The sequence below is a fragment of the Cynocephalus volans genome, chromosome 8 (assembly GCF_027409185.1).
Source record: "Cynocephalus volans isolate mCynVol1 chromosome 8, mCynVol1.pri, whole genome shotgun sequence".
NCBI lineage: Eukaryota > Metazoa > Chordata > Mammalia > Dermoptera > Cynocephalidae > Cynocephalus > Cynocephalus volans.
The window spans coordinates 13,086,594-13,104,254 of NC_084467.1; the positions used below are offsets into that span (position 1 = coordinate 13,086,594).

The following is a 17,661-nucleotide window of genomic DNA, read 5'->3' on the forward strand; positions in this document are numbered from 1 at the left end:
CTAAGGGGTCCTCCACCTTCCAGGGAGAAGCAGCCCCAGGAGCTGCTGGGGTGGGTGGGAGATTCTACCCTGGGCCTCTGATTGCCCTGGGGCTGCTGGGATGTGTGGGTAGGACAGAGCCTCTGCCTTCGGGGGAACCCACAATCTGATGGAAGAAACAGAGCCATTCCCTCAGTGAGCTCCCAGTCCGATGAGGGAGACATGGCCCTGCTCTGTGGAGATGACTTGTTTCTATGGAAGCAAGTCTGAGTTCTCATCCTAAAAGTCTGGTGAAATGAGAGAGATGTGGTGGAGAAATGGGCCCCTGTGGGGATGAGGGGTAGGGTGGATGGGAGTTAGAGGGATCCAGAGAGGAGAGCAGCTGGAACGGGGTCTCAGGAAGGGGCAGGGCTTGCCCCAAGGTCAGCACCTACCACATGCATGGTGCAGGGCCTGGCACAGAGTTGGTGCTCAGTAAATGGGACGAGGCCCTTTTGTCTTCCCCAGTGGTGCCCAGCACTTTCCCCTAAACTGCTGAGATGGGGCAGGAGCGTAAGCCTCTCTGTAGCTATGGCTGGGACAGTGTGTTGTAGTGACAAGGACTTTTGGAAACAGAAACTGCCTGGGTCCAAACCCCAGCTCTGTTGCTTCCTAGCTCTGTGTCATTGGGCTGGTCACTTGAGCCTCAGTTTCCCCATCTAGAAATAGCAATGGCTCCTATTGTACTAATCTGTTGTAAGGCTCAAAGGAGCTGGAGGGCACAGAGGGCTCTGCACGGGCCCAGCAGCACACAGTAGGCACTTGGCCAGCATTAGATCCTTCCTCGTCCTGGGCGGGCCGCTGCCTCTCCTCCTGCCCCCAGAAATGCATCGACTGGAACCGTGATGTGCTGAAGCGGGAGCTGGGCCTGGCCGAGAGTGACATTGTGGACATCCCCCAGCTCTTCTCCATGAAGGGTGCCTACGCAGAAGCCTTCTTCCCCGACATGGTGAGAGTCCCTTGGGCAGGGTCCTGCTGGGGGTCCCCTGGGGTCAGAGGAGAAGCACTCCCTGTCCAAGGGCAGGGCCTGTGGACCTCCCCAGTGTTTGTTTTGTGCACCCCTGGTCCTCAACCAGGGGTGATTTTGCCCCCTGGGGCACTTATTGCCACAGTGAGGTGGGTGCTGCTGGCATCTAGGGGGCAGAGGCCAGGGTGTTGCTAAACACCCTACGGTGCAGAGGACAGACCCCCCAACCAAGGGCTCTTATGTTTTTTCACCCAAATGGAAAAAGAAAGTGTAGTTTAGTTCCAGGTGTTTGAGGCTTCTGTGTCTGGGCCTCAGCTGCCTGCTCTGTCCCCAACCCTGGCCCGCTTGCTGCTCTTTGGGGGGGTGGGGGGGGTGGGGGGCTCCTGAATCAGGCAGGTGCAGCAGGCGGTGTCCTCTTGGGCTGTCATTAACCAGGCAGCTGACAGGCAGATGAGCAGATATGATCTCACCTGCGTGTCACCTGGGAGGGGCCTTTGCGATGCTATCACTGCAGGCCTGGCCAAGGTGCCCATTATCCCCCTGGGAAAAGATGCTGGGGGTAGACTCTCCCTCTTCAGATAGGGTCTTTAGCTTGAATCCCTCTTGTGGGACAAGCCAAGGGTTGGAAGTGAATCCTGGGATCAGGTGTGGAGGACATGCATTTGTTTCCAGCTTCTCACTGTGGGATTCCAAACTCTAGATCCTGGTAGGGACTGTGAGAGCAGAATCTCTCAACTCTGTAGCTCTATTGCTCTTTTGGGCTGTAGAAACCTCTGTTGCAGTGCTGTCCTGCACACTGTCAGATGTTTAGAGGCATCCCTGTCCTCTACCCACTAGATGCCAGTAGGAGCCCCCCAGCATGACAATCAAAAATGCCCTGGGGCACAAAATTGCCCCTGATTGAGATCACTGCTCAAAGGCAACGTTGTCTGTTAGAATTTTCTGTGATAATGAAAATGTTCTGTACCTACACAATATAGTATGGTAACCACTGAGCCGCATGTGACTACGGGTCACTTGAAATGTGGCTAATGTGGATGAAGAACAGACATTTTAATTTTATTTCAATTTAATTTTAATTTAGATCGCCACGTGTGCCTAGTGGCTGCATTACTAAATGGCAAAACTCTAAGGGACTCCCTGGCTCTGGTTCTGGCTGGGAGTGGAGGAAGGGCCTAGGCTGGAGCCCATGACCTCAGTCAGCCCTCCTTGGGCTGTGGCCTGGCCTCCACCTGCTGGAAGGATGGGAATTTCCTAGCTTCAGTCCAGGCTTTGCTAAAAGATCCCAGTATGCCCTCACTAAGAAGGGCCCTTAGGGAACATTCAGTTATCCCCCACATCTGTCAGATGGGGAAACTGAGGCCCTCATAAGGAGAGTGGGTGATTGCCTGAGGTTACACAGTGAGTGAGTGGCAGAGCTGGGACCAGCCCCCCAACCTCCTGACTCCTCATTCAGGAGGAAGCAGAGACCCGGCTGGTTGTGGTCCTGAGTCCGGCTCCTGCTCCTCTCCCTGACCTGGTCCCCCTGCATGCCCCACCCCCACCCCAGCATGTCCTGACCCATTAGTGGGCAACTAGGTAGTTCAGGGCCAAGGCCATGGGACTGAGCCCATGGGACCCTCCAGCTTCATGTTGGTCCTGGCCGTGGACAGTCCTGTGGGGCAGACTTGAGGGCGGGGGGCCAGGGAACAGAGAGTTTGAGGACACAGAGTCCAAGACAGCTCACTCAACACTGAGACTATCCAGGACCACCTTCTATATAGCAGCTCCTTATGACCTCTTGCCATCAATCTGAGGCTGACATTTCCTCTAAGAAACCTCTGTACCCCTGCATCAAGAGTAATAACCTTTTCCAGCATTAGGGCACCAAGCCCAGGTCCACAACTAAGGGAAGCAGAGATGCCATTGGAGATACACTCAGGTGTCCTCACGGGCTCCCAGCCCCTTCCCAACTCCTCAACCCCACAGGTGGCCAGAGTGTGACACTCTGGCAAGGTGTAAAGAGCATGGGGTTTGGCATGAGTCAGATCCAAGTTCAAATTTTAGTCTTACCATTCTCTAGCTGTGTGACCTTGATTATGTTACTTAACCTGTCCAAGTCGCAGCCTCAAAGGGAGACTGTGAGATTTAGTGATGATATCTCTAGCACATAGAAGATGTTCAATAAATGGTAACAATTATCAAGGCTGCCAAGGACAGTTGAGCAAGCTGCGTACTGAACAAGCACACCACACTTGTGAAGACATTCACACCGCAGGCCTTGTAGATGTGCATATTTGTTGTATAAATTTCCAGCAGATGACAGTAAAATCTCTTATTCTAACAAAATTGTTATTATGACAATTTTGTGACAGATGGAAGAAAATGTTGATTGGAGGAAGGGGCGATCTGATTCATATGAAGTTACTGTGTATGTTACTGACAGCCCTGGCTGTTGTTAATTCTCCTTCCGATGGCAAATCGGTTTCTGGCGAATCTGTTTCTTCTCTGTTTTCATAGATCCCAGTTCTTGAGCGAGTCTCAGTCCTGGTGGCCCAGGACTGCTGGGGAGGACGGACAGGCCCTGCGGATGGGTTGGCAGTAGCCAGAGCCCACACGGGGCCCCGTGTATAGACCATTTACAATCCAGCCTCCGTCTTGCCTTCTCTCTTTTGTAGGTCAACATGGTGGTCTTGGGCAAGTACCTGGGCATCCCCAAGCCCTTTGGGCCCATCATCAACGGCCGCTGCTGCTTGGAGGACAAAGTGCGGTCCCTGCTGGAGCCGCTGGGCCTCCACTGTGTCTTCATTGATGATTACTTGTTCTACCACGAGCTGCTTGGGGAGATCCACTGCGGCACCAACGTGCGCCGGAAGCCTTTTCCCTTCAAGTGGTGGAACATGGTGCACTGAGCCCGCTCCCAGCCACTGTCCTCTCTGCCCTCCTACTGGGGAACCCTGCCAGAGTGAGGGAAAGGAACATCCTCCTGGCCTCCATCCTCTTGAGGGAGCCTTGGCACTCCCCCCACCTCCCAGTGCCTGCAAACGTGCTGGCCACTGTGGGCACCGGGACACGGGGATTGATGTCACCCATCCTCATCCAAGAAGGCCTGACCTCCTTCTTCCCTCTCCTCTTCCTACCCACGGTCCCCAGAGGTTCTGGAAACAGTCACAGCCTTAGCAAGTTCAAGAATGGCTGTGAGTGGCCTTGGTGGGCAGACGCCACTTCCTCTCTCCTGAAACCTCCCTGGAGCATGAGGATGCTGGCTTTGTGTCTGCACCAGGAATGGGGCCTGATGGCCTGCGCCGTGCGTGAGGGCCCGAGTTCCAGGCTGCCTCTGGCTCTCGTAGACTAGGAAGGGGGATCAGAGACACCTTCTTTCCTCTACCAGCTACCTTCTCCCAAAGGGGACCCCAGGCTGGGACCCTTAGCACCCTTCAGCTGTATGTAGCCAAACAAGGACAGGAAAACCCAGCATCCGAGGGCCTATTTCAAAAAGAAAAAAAAAAAAAAAAAAAAAAAACCCTTTAATACCTGACTTGGTCCTCAGAAGCGTGCTTGTTACCTACTTGAAAGGGCTTTAATTATGAGAGCTGGCTGCTTCCGGCTTGAAAATGCTGAGAGGCCAATGTGAGGCCTGAGGACACACAAAGGATGACTGGGCAGGAGGGGACAAGGTCAGGATGGCAGAGAAGGCTGAATGCACACCGCTGGATCTCAGGGCCTAGGGCCTTCTGTGTCCCGGGCTTCCTGGGCTCTGGATTGTGGACTCTGGGTTTGAAGGAAGCAGGCTGTTCCAGATGTAGCGGGGGGGCCCAGATGTTGGAGGGGGACCATTAGGTTATCTCTGAAGGTGGGGTTTAATTTCCTTTAATAGTCTTTAATTAGTCCCCTTCCTTCTGCAGGCGGTGGGAGGGGAAGGCTCTCCTGGTCTCTCCCAGCAGCCTGGGGACCCTGAACGGAGCTTGGGTTTCACCTGTGAGTAAACCCCCATGGCAGGCCCGTGTCCCCTCCCACAGCAGGGAAGACAGAGCTGTCATGGGAGGTTAATAGCCCTGGGTGAGGTCACCAGGACAAACACAAGCAGACAGGCTTGGCTGGGCTGCAGCCTTGGGCAGGAGGGAGCCAGCCTGCCCACCTTCCCCCACTGCCTGTGGGGCCATCCTGGGGCTGTTGGCACCTGGGCCTCTGCCTGTCTGGGTTTTTGGTGGCCTCTCGTGAGACCTGAGATTGAGCCAGCCACTGTCACTCTTTTAGCCATGGGACACTTAGCAAACAAAGGAACTTCTATGGTTAAAGGGGGTGGGTAGAAACCTGATCTCCCCTTTCAGAAGGTCCTGGGAACCCCATTTGCCAGCTCCTGCTCTAACCTGAGCCCCCTCTGCTTATGTTAATGGCTCAGCCAAGGAAGAGAAGGAAACTCTGCTGGGGTTGGGATTCCCCAGGTCGAGGGCTGCGGGAGGGAGGGGAGCAGGACTGCAGAGAGAGCAAGACTTCCAGAGCCACGCTGAGTGTGGGAAGCTCTGGAATTGCTGCTGGGGCCGTTGGAGGGCCCAGGTGTCCACTTTGAGAATGTTCTTGGTGACCAGTCACCTCCTTTCTGATCAATAAATATGTCATCATGCATTTCTTCAAGCAGCTGCCTCCTTAGCCTCTGTCGGGCTGTGGGGACAAGGGGACGGATAGGAGGGGCCCTGCTTCCGGCTTGTCTCACCACGCCACTAGCTCCTTGGCTCAGCTTCTGCAAGGCACAGCAGCCCCTGCCTGGCTAGGAGAGCCCTCTCGTACCAAGGCCAGTGCCTGGCAGGCAGGGTGACTCAGGGTGACTGGCACATGCCCGTTGTCTTGGGGCCAGCTGCCCTGCTGAGATGAAGATCGGGGAGGAACAGGCCCCACCTTTTCCTCTCTTCTCCCTTGGCTGGACCATCTCCTCCATGAATTAAGGAAGCCGCAAGGGGTCGGGGGGAGGTGGGCTGGGCCCTGTTGGCAGAGGTGGGAGATTCACCAGCAGGACTCGTGCCCAGGGCCACAGGCCACTACAATCCCCTTTTATTTCTGCCTCTAAAGCTTCTAAGTTACCCAGCCTCAGTGGTTTGATTTCAGGGGCCTGAAAACATCACCCCTTTCATCCTACACACTCACTGCTGCCCCAGTTACCTCCTTTGTTTTGACACTCATCCAATTTATTTTAGCTTTTGTTGTGGACTAAGGGACAAACAGTCACTGCCCATCAGTCATTGACACTTTAGTCTAAATGAACCACAGACCTGTTTCTAAAAGCTGATGTTCACCGGGGAGAAATGAAGACTTGGGTCTACTTCCAAAGAGATACAGGGCTCTGAGCAGGAGGCAGGTCCTGCCCCTAGTACAGGGGGCCAGTGCCCCCAGGGGAAGCCTCTACTTTCTGCATCTATTTGCCAGCTGTGCTCACACCAGGCTAGGGAGACTTCTGAGGCTTCCTCCTGAGCTCTAACTCTTACCCAGAGCTGAGTCGGCCACCAAGCCATTTTATAGCTGAAGGAAGTGAAGCTGTTACCAGACCCAGCGGCCCTGCAGCTCTCCATGGAAAGAATGACCTTCCTAGAAACTAGAATATAGGAGTGACAATCTTAGGACCCCACTGAGATCCTTGAACTGGTGCATATGCACCAGTTGGGGCTCTGGGGAGCGGGTCCAGGTCCCCGCCCTGTCTCAGACTGTCAGTGCCACCAGGGAGAACGGAGAAAACCTCTATTCAGCATCTTCTGAGCCTCCACCAGGCAGGTTGCATCCCGGCTATTATCTCTGCCGGGGCTGGTGATTAGCCACATTTTCTACAGATGAGGAAACCGAGGTTTCGAGAGAGGGGCTGTAAACCCCAAAGGCCACATAGCTGGTGCGTGGTGGGGCCTGGATCCAAAACCAAGACTCCTTTCCCCAGAGTCCTTGCTCCTGCTGTTCCAGGTGCCTGAATGTCCCCACTGGCCTCAGTTTCCCCACCTGACAAGCAAACCTTCCTACTCTGACATTCTAAGCTCCCCCTGGCTGGAAAGGGTTTTCACCCTCATCATCTACCCCATTTCAGAGGTTTTTGGCATTCGATATTAATAACAAAAATAGTAATAAAATAATGCCAAGCTCCATACTAGAGCTGTACCAACGCTGGCCCATTTAAATCTCATAGCAGCCATTTTTCAGATGGGAAAAGTGAGGCACAGAGAATTAAGTGACTTGCCCAAGGTCACATAGCCAGAAAGTGGCTGAGGCAGGGCTGAAACCCAGTCTTGCCTCTAAAATCCATGCTCTTAAGAAAGTCTGGTGTTTCTTGAAGTGCATCAGAATGCTTTGGGGTGCTTATAAAAAACCTGTATGCCATGCTGCACCCCTAATGTGCAAAATCAGACTGGGTGCTGGGCCCACGAGTCTGCATTTCCACCAACTCCCCTGGCAGGGTACAGAAGCTCCCCACTAAACTATAGTGTCTTTGAAAATGCAGAGAAAGGGGGCGAGGGGACCAGGAAGCATCCAAGAGCAATACCACACATCTCTGAATGCTCTCGTCCCCTGCCCCCAATAGTCCCTGGTGCCCTGGCCAGGTACCTGTGGGAACTTGCTCCCCTTAGAGTGAGAAAATTAACTCCCTGGGTGCCTGGGTGGGGGCAACAAATTCATATGCAAATATTGAGTCCCTTCTAGCCAATCCTGAGCTCTCAGCTCTGGGAAAGAGCTGGGCTTTTAGAACTAGAGCCAATGAGCTAGCACCCTGGGCTGGAGGGGCAGGGCCAAGGACTTTTAAATCACTTTCCAAGGGGCCTCTGGGGCAGTGTTGGGTTTGTGGCTATCGCCTAGTCCAAGCAGAGCATGCCCCTGCAAAGGATCGTGCGTGTGTCCCTGGAGCATCCCACCAGTGCCGTGTGCGTGGCTGGCATAGAGACCCTTGTGGACATTTATGGGTAAGAGCCAGAAGTCTGGGGGTTTGTGGGCCCTTGGTGTTAAGACTCTCGGGCCTTCCTCCCTGCAAGCTGGGCAGGGCTTCCTCAGTGCTCAGGCCTGGCTTGGCTGCCCATTCCCCAGCCTTGACCTTGGAACAGCAGCCAGTCAGGGGACCTTGGGTCCTCACCTTTCTCAGATGGGTTTCTTTAAGACCCCAGCCAGGGGACTTAAAGTGTCAGAGGCTGAGGGAGTGCGTAGAAGAGGATTGCAGTGGATGAGTCAGTTTCAGGGCTTGTAGGGTACTGGTGTCGGGGGGCTGGTCACTTTTCCCTGCCCAGAGGATCCTGCAGGCTGGGCTGGGGGTCGGTCTGGGACACACAGATTAGGAAGAGGGATACATCCTCACCCCCATCCCAAGCCTATGAGCCTGAAATCAATGTCAATCATTTTTTAAAAATCACTTATGCTTATATAACACTATGTGCAGGCACTGTTTTAAGAAATTGACAAGCCTCTTGATTTTAACCCTTACAACCCAGTGATCTAGGTTCATTATCAGCATCGTCTCGTTTTACAGACAAGAAAAGTGAGGCGCAGAGAGGGCATTTGCTCAAGTCACACAGCTATTCAGTGATAAAGCCAGAACTGAAACCCACTCATGGTCTTTCTTGAGGGTCCTGTGCTTTTGGCTGCTCTGCCACTTGAGGTGGAGGGATTTGGGGATCTGGTTTCCTCTAGCCGTTCAACACCCATGCATTATGCCCCTACTGTGTGCAAGGTTCTGGCTTTAAGGCTCACGGTGTCAGGAGTAGGGCCCCACCTCTCTCTCCCAGGAAGAAAAGGAGGGGATGGGTAGGGTTTTAGGAGCTGGGCTCTGGGAACCACCAGGGATCTGGCTTATTAGGCTTTTGAGGAGTCTCTGGGGTCCCAGCTTCAAGGCCGAGCTGGGGACAGGTAATCAGGGTGTTGGGAGGGGAGGGTGCAGAACCGTGTGGCTGTGTCCATCTCTCAGGTCTCCCATTCCTCTCCTCAGACCAGGTTTCTCAACCTCAGCCCTACTGACATGACAGTTCCTCGTCGTGGGGGCTGTCCTATGTGCTGTAAGATGTTGAAGAGCCTCCCCAGCCACTATTTTCTAGTTGTCAGTGGCACACCCCCCACCCATGACAACCAAAAATGTCTCCAGACATGCCCTAGGGGGCAAAATCGCCCACCTGCTGAGAACAAGTGCCCCAGACTAAGACTTTAAAAATCAGAGTGAACTTAATTGGAAGCAGAAATGGGGTTGGTCCCAGGGCATTGGAGGAGAGGGGTGAGGAGCTGGTCATGGGAGGGAACCGAGTCTGGAGCAGGCCCAGTCCAGCCAGGTACCAGGAGCTAAAGGCTGGCAGAGGGTGGGTGGGCGGAGAGGAGTGGGAAGGCGGAGCACTGGCTCCTCAAGGAGGGGGCAGTCACAGAGGCTGTGCCAGGAGGGGTGATGAGGAAGGAGGGGTCCCATGCCACCTGGCGCCACTGTCTGCTCCAGGACTGCGTGCCCATAGGGTGACTCACCTGCCCCAGCTGCCTCGTGCCCATTGGGCAGATGTGTCTCCAGTTTGACCTGCCCCAGGAAGCCTGGGGCTGGCTCCTCCCCTGCAGAGCTTCCTCTGCTGAGGGATCGAAGGACACAGTAGGGCAGTGAGAGGCAAGGGCAGCAGCGCAGCAGCGTCTTGGGGTAACGTGAGTGAGTGGGCCACGTTGGAGGTTCGCAGAGGAAGTTGTGAGTAGGACAGCCACAAGGTGAGGGGTGGAAACTCCAGCACCTTCTTACGAGGGATTTTGGGTCCCCAATGACCAAACCACCCTGCAGGTGATGGAGACCTCCTGGTTTGTTCATTCATACGTTCATTAAGTATTTCTTTTGTGTCTACAGTGTGCCAGGCACTGGGGACACACACAGTGGGGCATGAGCAGGCTTGGTCCCTGTCCTCTGAGAACCCTACCCTTGGGAGTTTGAGCAGAGGCTGGACCACCTTCTTGCAGAGCTGCTGTAGAAAGGACTCCTGTCTTAGGAGGAGAGCAGGACTGGGTGGGTTCTAAGGCCCCTTCTGGTTTGGCAATGCAATCATTTAACAATCCTGGTGCTCAGCCTGTGGGCCAAGAGAAAGGGCAGGAGTGTGGTGGTTCAGTCCTGGCTCTGTGACTCCCCAGTTGTCTGACCTTGGGAAAATCCTTCAACGTCCCTGAGTCTCCGTTTCTTCATCTGTAGAATGAAGATGATGAAAATATCAGTGATGATACTTAACACCTGCTCCATAGCAGTCACTGTCTGAAGCACTTTCCATATGTGAGCTAATTCCCACGACAATTCTAAGAGTACTATCATCAGGCCCATTTTATAGATGAAGAAACTGAGACACAGAGATGTTAAATAACTTGCCCAAGGTCTCATAGCCAGTGAGTGCAGAGCCAGGATGCAACCCAAACAGTTTGGTCTTTACTTCAAAGGGTATTTGGGAGGATTAAATGACACTGTGCACGCAGAACATGTAGCTAATGCCTGGCTTGTGGCGAACATTCAATTATGGTAAATGTCACCATTATCATCATCATCATCATCATTTTAAGGCTCCATCCTGGGCCTGTGGACAGCCTCAAGCATCCCAATTCCTGCTACACACAAGATGGCTGGAACAGCCTCTGAACCATCCTAGAGAAGGAGGAGTTGACAAATGAGAAATGAGTGTAGGCTGAGCAGTCAGGGCAGGCTTCCTGGAGGAGGGGCACCAACCCGACCTTTTAATGATGAGCACAGAGAAGGTGTTGGGTCTATCTGTGGCAGTGGCTTCAACCTTGTCTTCCTGACTTCTGATGAATTGGAGGTGGCCCAGGCTTGGTGCAGGGGCTTTTCTTTCCTGAGCAGTGAGTCTTGGGACAAGGGAGAGGAAAGGAAGAGTAACACACTGGTGCCCCAAGACACACTCAGGGCTTCTGGTGTCTCATCTACTCCTTGCTGCAACTGCAGTTAGATATTACAGTCTCTACTTTACAGATGCAAGAGCGGAGATTCAGAGGGATGGCAGTCTGACAAGTGCTGCTTGCCAGCTGGGCACCGCTGGGATTCAAACCCAGATCTCATCAAGTTCCAAAGCCCAGGTGGTTTCCTCCTTTACGCATAGGTCTTTCTCAATGCTTGAATATCGGCATTGAGATGGGATCCTTGGACTTTAGCACAAAGTCTTGGATTGGGAGGAAATTTGGTTTGTTTCTTACTGGGCAACATCAAAATCCCAGGATGACCTCTGGTGGAGGGATTCACCCCAGGGCCACAGTCACTGGCCAAATGACAAGAGTGGTAGATGGACTGGACCATTCCCACTAGGCGTTCCCATAACACGGGGAAACACTTCTTGGAATCTGTCAGGTCGTGGTTGCTCATGTGGCTAAGGAGGCCCTCAAAGCTGGTCACCTTTGGGGTTTGTCACAAGGTGGGTTTAGAGAGCAGTCCCCAGGCTAGTTCAATGGAAGCATTTGTGGGGTCTTACCCACCCCTTCATTTTCTACATGAGGAAACTGAGGCCCAGAATGTGAAGTGATTTGCCCAGGGTTATACAGTGAGTTAGGGATCGAGCTAAAACTGGAAATCAAGTTTTCCAATTCAAACAAATGAGCCATGACTATTGGTGAAGGGGAAACTGAGTCACAGAGGCATTGAGACTCTCCTGGGTTAGGGGTTCTGGTGGTGTTTGTGGAGCCTCTGTGCTGGCAGATTTTGCTGTAAGGGCTCTGGAGACCCAGGTGTTCCCAGATGCACAGCTGTGTAGGCCCCACATTAGGGAAGCCCCAGAAGTGGCAGGTCTGATCTGCACGGCTGCAGAGGGGCCTGGAACGCATAGCAGCTTGGAGGGCAGCAGTGTCTTCCTGAGCCCCTTCCTGATGGTGGCCCAGACATCTCCAAGAGAGGCAACCTTGACCTTGAGATGCCCCAACATCTCATCCACCGCAGAACAACCCCAAGTAGACACACTTGGAAAAGACAGAAGGCAGGGAATCCCACCACTGACTACATTGGGCAGGTCTTAAGTGGGTGGCTGCCACCTGGCTCCCTTTGATAAGGATCCTATTTCCTGTTAGCAGGTGTTTCTTAAAGGGCCACACGTGGCGATGAGCCATCACTCTCCTGCTTTCTCCAGTTCAGAGGTTTGCAACACTGGCTGCACATCTGAATCACCTGGGCACCTAAAAAAACTGATGCCTGGGCCCCACATTGGCAGGCCTGATTCAACTCATCTGTCCAGGGGCCCCAGCACAGTGGTTTCTTCACTATCCACTGGGGCTGAATGTGCGGCCAGGGTGGAGAACCACTGCAAAAGACTCCTGTCACCCCTTGCTCAGCACAGCCCGCCTCGTGGAGCCAGGAACCCTAAATTTTGGCCCTAGTTCTGTCTCCATTGGCTGTGTCATCTTGAGCAACTTTCTGCTCCTCCCTGGACTTCAGTTTCCCCATATGAACCCTAAAGGGGTTGGCATAGAATAGCGGGTTTCAAGCTCTTGCATGGAGGCCTCTGAGCCCCTCTCTGATTTGACAAAGTAGCTGCCCTTTTGTCTGCGCTGGATTTTATTGGATGAGGAGCTCTGATCTGCCTGTGCAGAGAGCTGGGCCCTGGGAGGCTGGTGCATCTCCAGCTTTCTGTTTGGGGTTTGCAAAAAGGGTTTGTGCAGCTGCCATTTTTCAGGGGCAGGGGTAAGGGGTAGGCATAGAACTAAGGTGGGGCAGTGATTTCCTGACCCTGGTTCTGTTGGAGAGGCTGGCAGAGTTGGGGATCTGGGAGCCTCACTGACTGGGGAGGGGCAGTTGGCTGTCTGGGCCTTGGTCTCCTCTGCCCCATGGGCCAGCTCGATGGGGACCTTGTTGATCATCTTGTCAGCCTTCCTGTTATCAACCATGGGATCTTTCCCATCAGTTTCTTGGCCCCTGAAATATTTGGTTTTGGTCTTCCAGAAGCTGAGGTCCTGATCCCGTGAAGGGAGAGGACAGTTCTGGGTTCACAGGGGAGTGGGGACAGAGCTGGCTGTGAGTCCTGGCTCTGTCACCAATCAGCTGTGTGACTTTGGGCAAGTCACCTGCCATCTCTGAGCCTCAGTTTCCTCATCTGTAAAGTGGGGATAATAGTGCACACGTCACACAGCTGTGGGAACTGCCTGCATCAGCGTTGTCACTTGTCACCATCCTCCTCACCATCGAAGGTCGATTTCTACAAGAGCATAAAGCATAGCCTGACTTGGCTCGGTTCCAGGAGGGGGATGGGCTCACATTCAGCCACCTCCACACTCCCCAGGGACATGGGGGTTCCACATTTCTGAGACAGCCCACTCCAGCCTTGGTTCTCAGATGTCAGTGGGCATCAGAATGGTTGAGAATGGTTTGAAATGCAGAATCCAGGGCCCTGCCTGCAGCACTTCTGGTTCTGGGAATCTGCCTTTTTAATAAGGTGAGTCTGAGGTCAGCTACTTTTAAGGTGACCAACTCTCCTGGTTTTCCTGGGCTCTTCCAGGTTTTAGCACTGGAAATTCTGCATTCTGAATTGCCTCAGTTCTAGCAAACCAGAACTGTTGGTCACCCTACCACATTTTACCCCCACTCACCACTCTTCGGCTGGGCCACAGGAGCAGGTGGGCCCTCGGGCTGACTGGGATGGTGTGAGGCTGAGGAGGGCCTTGGACAGTCCTGTGCATGGACAGCCTCAGTGAGGGAGAACCCGAGGCCCTGAGCCGTGTGCTGCTCCAGGGCTGGGCTAGGAGCACTGTCTACAGCAGCCCAGACACCAGGAGGCGAGGACTCAGCCACGCTGGCAGCTCGCGGTGGTCTGGCTAGAAGAACTTTGTCCAGGTGAGGCTGTGGGTGCTTATTCTGTCCTCCAGGAAATCCAGACCCTCCCATACCTGAGGCAGATCCCCCTCCCAGCAGCCGCTCCTTAGATCTTCCTAACACACAGCTTCCATGACGGGGCATGAGCACTGAACTGGGAGTCTGCAGCCCTACCTTCTAGTTGTTTCTCTTCTGGGCCTCAGTGTCCCCAGCAGTGAAGTAAGGGCATGACTTTGGCTCATTCTGAGTGCTTTACACGCACCTGCTCCTTTAGTCTTCATCCCCACCAGCTGGATGATGACGCTGAGGCTGGGGGAGGCTGTCAGTCTCTCGAGGTCACACACCTACTGAGTGGTGGGGCCGGGACTGGAACCCAGGCTGTCTGGCCCCAGGGTCCACAGGCTCAACTTCCTTGCCGTGGCTCCATGGTGTTGTGCCCCCGCCATCAAGAACCATCACTAGCTCCCCATTATATAGAGATGGAATGAAAACAAGCTCGTTACAGCCTGAGTCTAAACTTGACCTCCTAAGGCTCCACAGTGAAAACACCTTCCCCTCACGTGTCTCTTCCTTGGGCCTTCCTCTGAGAAGCTTCCCCAGTCACCCAGCCACTCTCGACCTGCCTCCATCCACCCATTTCCTGCACCCTAATTTACTTTAACCACCCCTTTCCCCATCCTGGGTGGTGGCGTTCCAGGCCTTTCCTATCTATTATCACGCTTCAGCCTCATGACTGCCTGTGAGGTTGGCCAACTAGGTGTCATGATCCCACTTTATAGGTGAGATTACTGAGTCCACAGAGACTATATGATTTAGTCAAGGTCACATGATGTGTGAGCCAGGCTGGTCTAGAACCTGACTCGTGACTCTGGTCTTGGCTTCTGCGGCCTCTCTCCAACCTCACACCTAGCTTGTCCACCTTCTGTGTGAAGGAAGCCCTTGTTTGGGCTACTGCCCTGCGGCTGCTCCATCTTCATCCAGGACCCCTCTGCATCTCACACAGGGCCTGGTCCAGGGAGGTGCAGGGGAGCTGGGCTGGAATACTCCAAACCTAGGGGCTGGGGCTTGGAACAGAGTGGGGTTTTCTTACCAGAAGGACCGTAACAGCACTTAGCCCTAGCTAATGGGTCCTGGGGCCCAGGGAACAGCTTTGGGCTGGGAGAATTCCATAAAAAGTTTACGAGCTTCCTAGGGAGCTGGAAGTCAGGGAACTTGGGAGTGGGGCCTTGGGAGGGGCTGAGGGGGTGCCCTCCCACCTGGTCTATCTCCATGTGTCTCTGTCTTTCTGACTCCTGTCTCTGGCTCTCCATCCCTCTGGGTCTCTCACATCTCTTTGTCTCCATCTGTCTGTCTCTCTACGTCACTGTATCCCCAACACCTCTCCATCCGGCTCCTCCATGTCCCCTATCAGAGGCTGGCCCACACACTTAAGGCAGAACAGGCTAAAGGCCACCACCAGCCCTAGAAATTACAGACTTTGGGAGTATTGTTGCCAGATCAAATAAAAGATGCCTAGTTAAATTTGAAATCCAGATAATCACAGTAGCAGCCCCTTATCCACAGTTTCACTCTCTGCAATTTCAGTTACCTGCAGTCTGTAAATATTAAATGAAAAATTCTAGAAATAAACAATTCTAAGTTTTAAATGGCATGCTGTTCGGAGTAGTGTGGTGAAATCTTGCACCATCCCGCTGTTTCTTCATCGCAAGAGGAGGATGTGTATGGTACAAGAAAATATTTTCAGAGGGAGAGAGAGCATGCTTACCAAGCTTTTATTACACTATATTGTTATAATTGTTCTCCTTTATGATTAGTTATTGTTGATAATCTCTTGCTGTGGCTAATTTATAAATTACACTTTATCGTAGGTGTATATGTATGTATGTATAGGAAAAAACGTAGTATGTATAGGGTTCGGTACTATCCGCAGTTTCAGGCATCCAAAGGGTGTCTTGGAACAAATCCTACTGTGCGAGGGTGCTTCAGAAAGTTTGCGGAAAAATAGAATCAAAAGATAATACAAATCTTTCCACAAACTCTTTGAAGTACACATAATAATTTTTAAAATATAAGGGTGTCCCAAATATTGCATGGGATATACTTATACTAAAATGATTCTTTGTTGTTTATCTGAAATTCAAGTCCAACTGAGCATTCTGTATTTTTATTTGCTAAATCTGGCAGCCCTGCTTGGGAGGAGAAACAGATGTGCCAGCCCCTCCCACCTGGTGAGGACACCTGGCTGGCCCATGCACTGGAGTGGGACCCGTCTGATGGACTGGAGCTTGTTTTATTTTGCTTTTTATAAAAAAGCCGCATTAAGAAGTATCAGAATTGGGGCCGGCCCGTGGCTCACTTGGGAGAGTGTGGTGCTGATAACACCAAGGCCACGGGTTCGGATTCCGTATAGGGTTGGCCGGTTGGCTCACTTGGGAGAGCGTGGTGCTGACAACACCAAGTCAAGGGTTAAGATCCCTTTGCCTGTCATCTTTTGAAAAAAAAAAAGTATCAGAATCATGCTGGAGGAGGAGTAAAGAGGTTGCTTTGGGGGAAGTCTGCCTTCCTCCAAAGGGAGACAGAAATGGAAAGGGCCTGGGGTGGAGTTGCCTGCTGTGCAACCTCTGGGGGTCACTTGCCCATCCTGAGCCTCAGTTTCCCTGAGTGTAAATGGGGATAGTAATCCCTTCCTCCTGAGGCTTTGATGAGAATCAGATGAGCCAATGTGTGGAAAGGCTTAGCCAGGCCTGCCATAGTAAGTGGGCAGGGGATGAGGTCCTCGGTATTATGATTATTGTGTTGTTATTACTCCCGGGGAGGTGGTGGGCAAGAGTGTGAACTCAGGAACCAGACGGCCTGGGTTTGGATCCCAGCCCTGCCACTTACTAGCTTCATGACATGGGACAGCTTACTTGACCTTGGTTTCCTCATCTGTAAAATGGGACAATAGCGGTACCTACCTCCTAGGTTATGGAGAGGATTACATGACATAATACACATAAAGAAACTCAAACAGGGCTGGCACATAGCAAGAGCTCAGCACGTGTCAGCTACTGTCATCGCCAGGGGCGTGTGTGCTCTTCTTCCTCCGGGAAGCTTTCTGGGCCCTTCCAACTCACAGTAGCCTCTCCCTACTTGGCTCTCTCCCTCTCCCCATGGCCCCGAGCCCCATCTGGCTGCCCTGGGCAGTGCTGGTCCTCCTCTCCCTGGCAGGATCTAGGCTCTGGGGCAGTGGGGAGAGCAGTGGGTGTACCCGTCTCAGCCCAGCAGTAACTGCATGCACAGCGGGCACCCCACAATCAGAGGATGGACAGGCTGGTTTCCAAGCAGGACTCCCAGACCAGCAGGAATGGGGGAAATGCAGTCTCAGGGCCCGATGACATCACAAGGTTTTAAACCTACAATTGACACCTGGTTGTCTGACCAAATTTGGCCAAGTTTCCCAAGCAACACGCAGTGCTGTGGAAACGTGTGGGCTTGGAGTTGGACAGACCTGAGTGCAAACCTGGCTTTCCAATAGATGCTATATGACTGCTTGTTACTTGTTCTCTCTGAGCCTCAGTTTCTCACCTGTCAAATGGGAATGATTCCGCTCATCTCGCAGACTTGTAAAAGAAGCTAGTAAATGGAAGGAGCCTGGCACACAGTGGGCACTCAATAAAATTTAATACATTTCCCTAGGACAGACCCCAAGAATATCTTGTCACCTGCTGTAGTAGACTGAATTATGTCCCTCCAAAACTCACTGAAGCTTGAATTGTGTCCCCCAAGTTTTATGTGTTAGAAACTTGGTCCCCACTGTGACTGGTAAGAGGGTGGTAAATCCTATTATGGTGATTGAAAGGTGGGGCCTTGAAGAGGTAATTGGACTGTAGAACCATGCAGTAGTGAATGGATTAAAAATGGGGGTCAGGGATGTGGTTCTGAGGGCTTTAAAAGA

The 17,661-nt window shown here is 52.8% G+C and overlaps 2 protein-coding genes across 2 annotated transcripts in view; both read left to right on the forward strand.

Moving 5' to 3' along the window:
• Nucleotides 1–3,876, forward strand: part of PADI1 (peptidyl arginine deiminase 1) — a 35,583-nt gene extending 31,707 nt beyond the window's left edge. Inside the window, exons 15-16 of the mRNA XM_063105711.1 lie at nt 842–967; nt 3,643–3,876. Coding sequence (XP_062961781.1) covers nt 842–967; nt 3,643–3,876 — 360 coding nt within the window. The remainder of the gene's footprint in view (nt 1–841; nt 968–3,642) is intronic.
• Nucleotides 3,877–7,804: 3,928 nt separating this feature from the next.
• PADI3 (peptidyl arginine deiminase 3) overlaps nt 7,805–17,661 on the forward strand; it is a 33,524-nt gene continuing 23,667 nt past the window's right edge. Inside the window, exon 1 of the mRNA XM_063106329.1 lies at nt 7,805–7,896. Coding sequence (XP_062962399.1) covers nt 7,805–7,896 — 92 coding nt within the window. The remainder of the gene's footprint in view (nt 7,897–17,661) is intronic.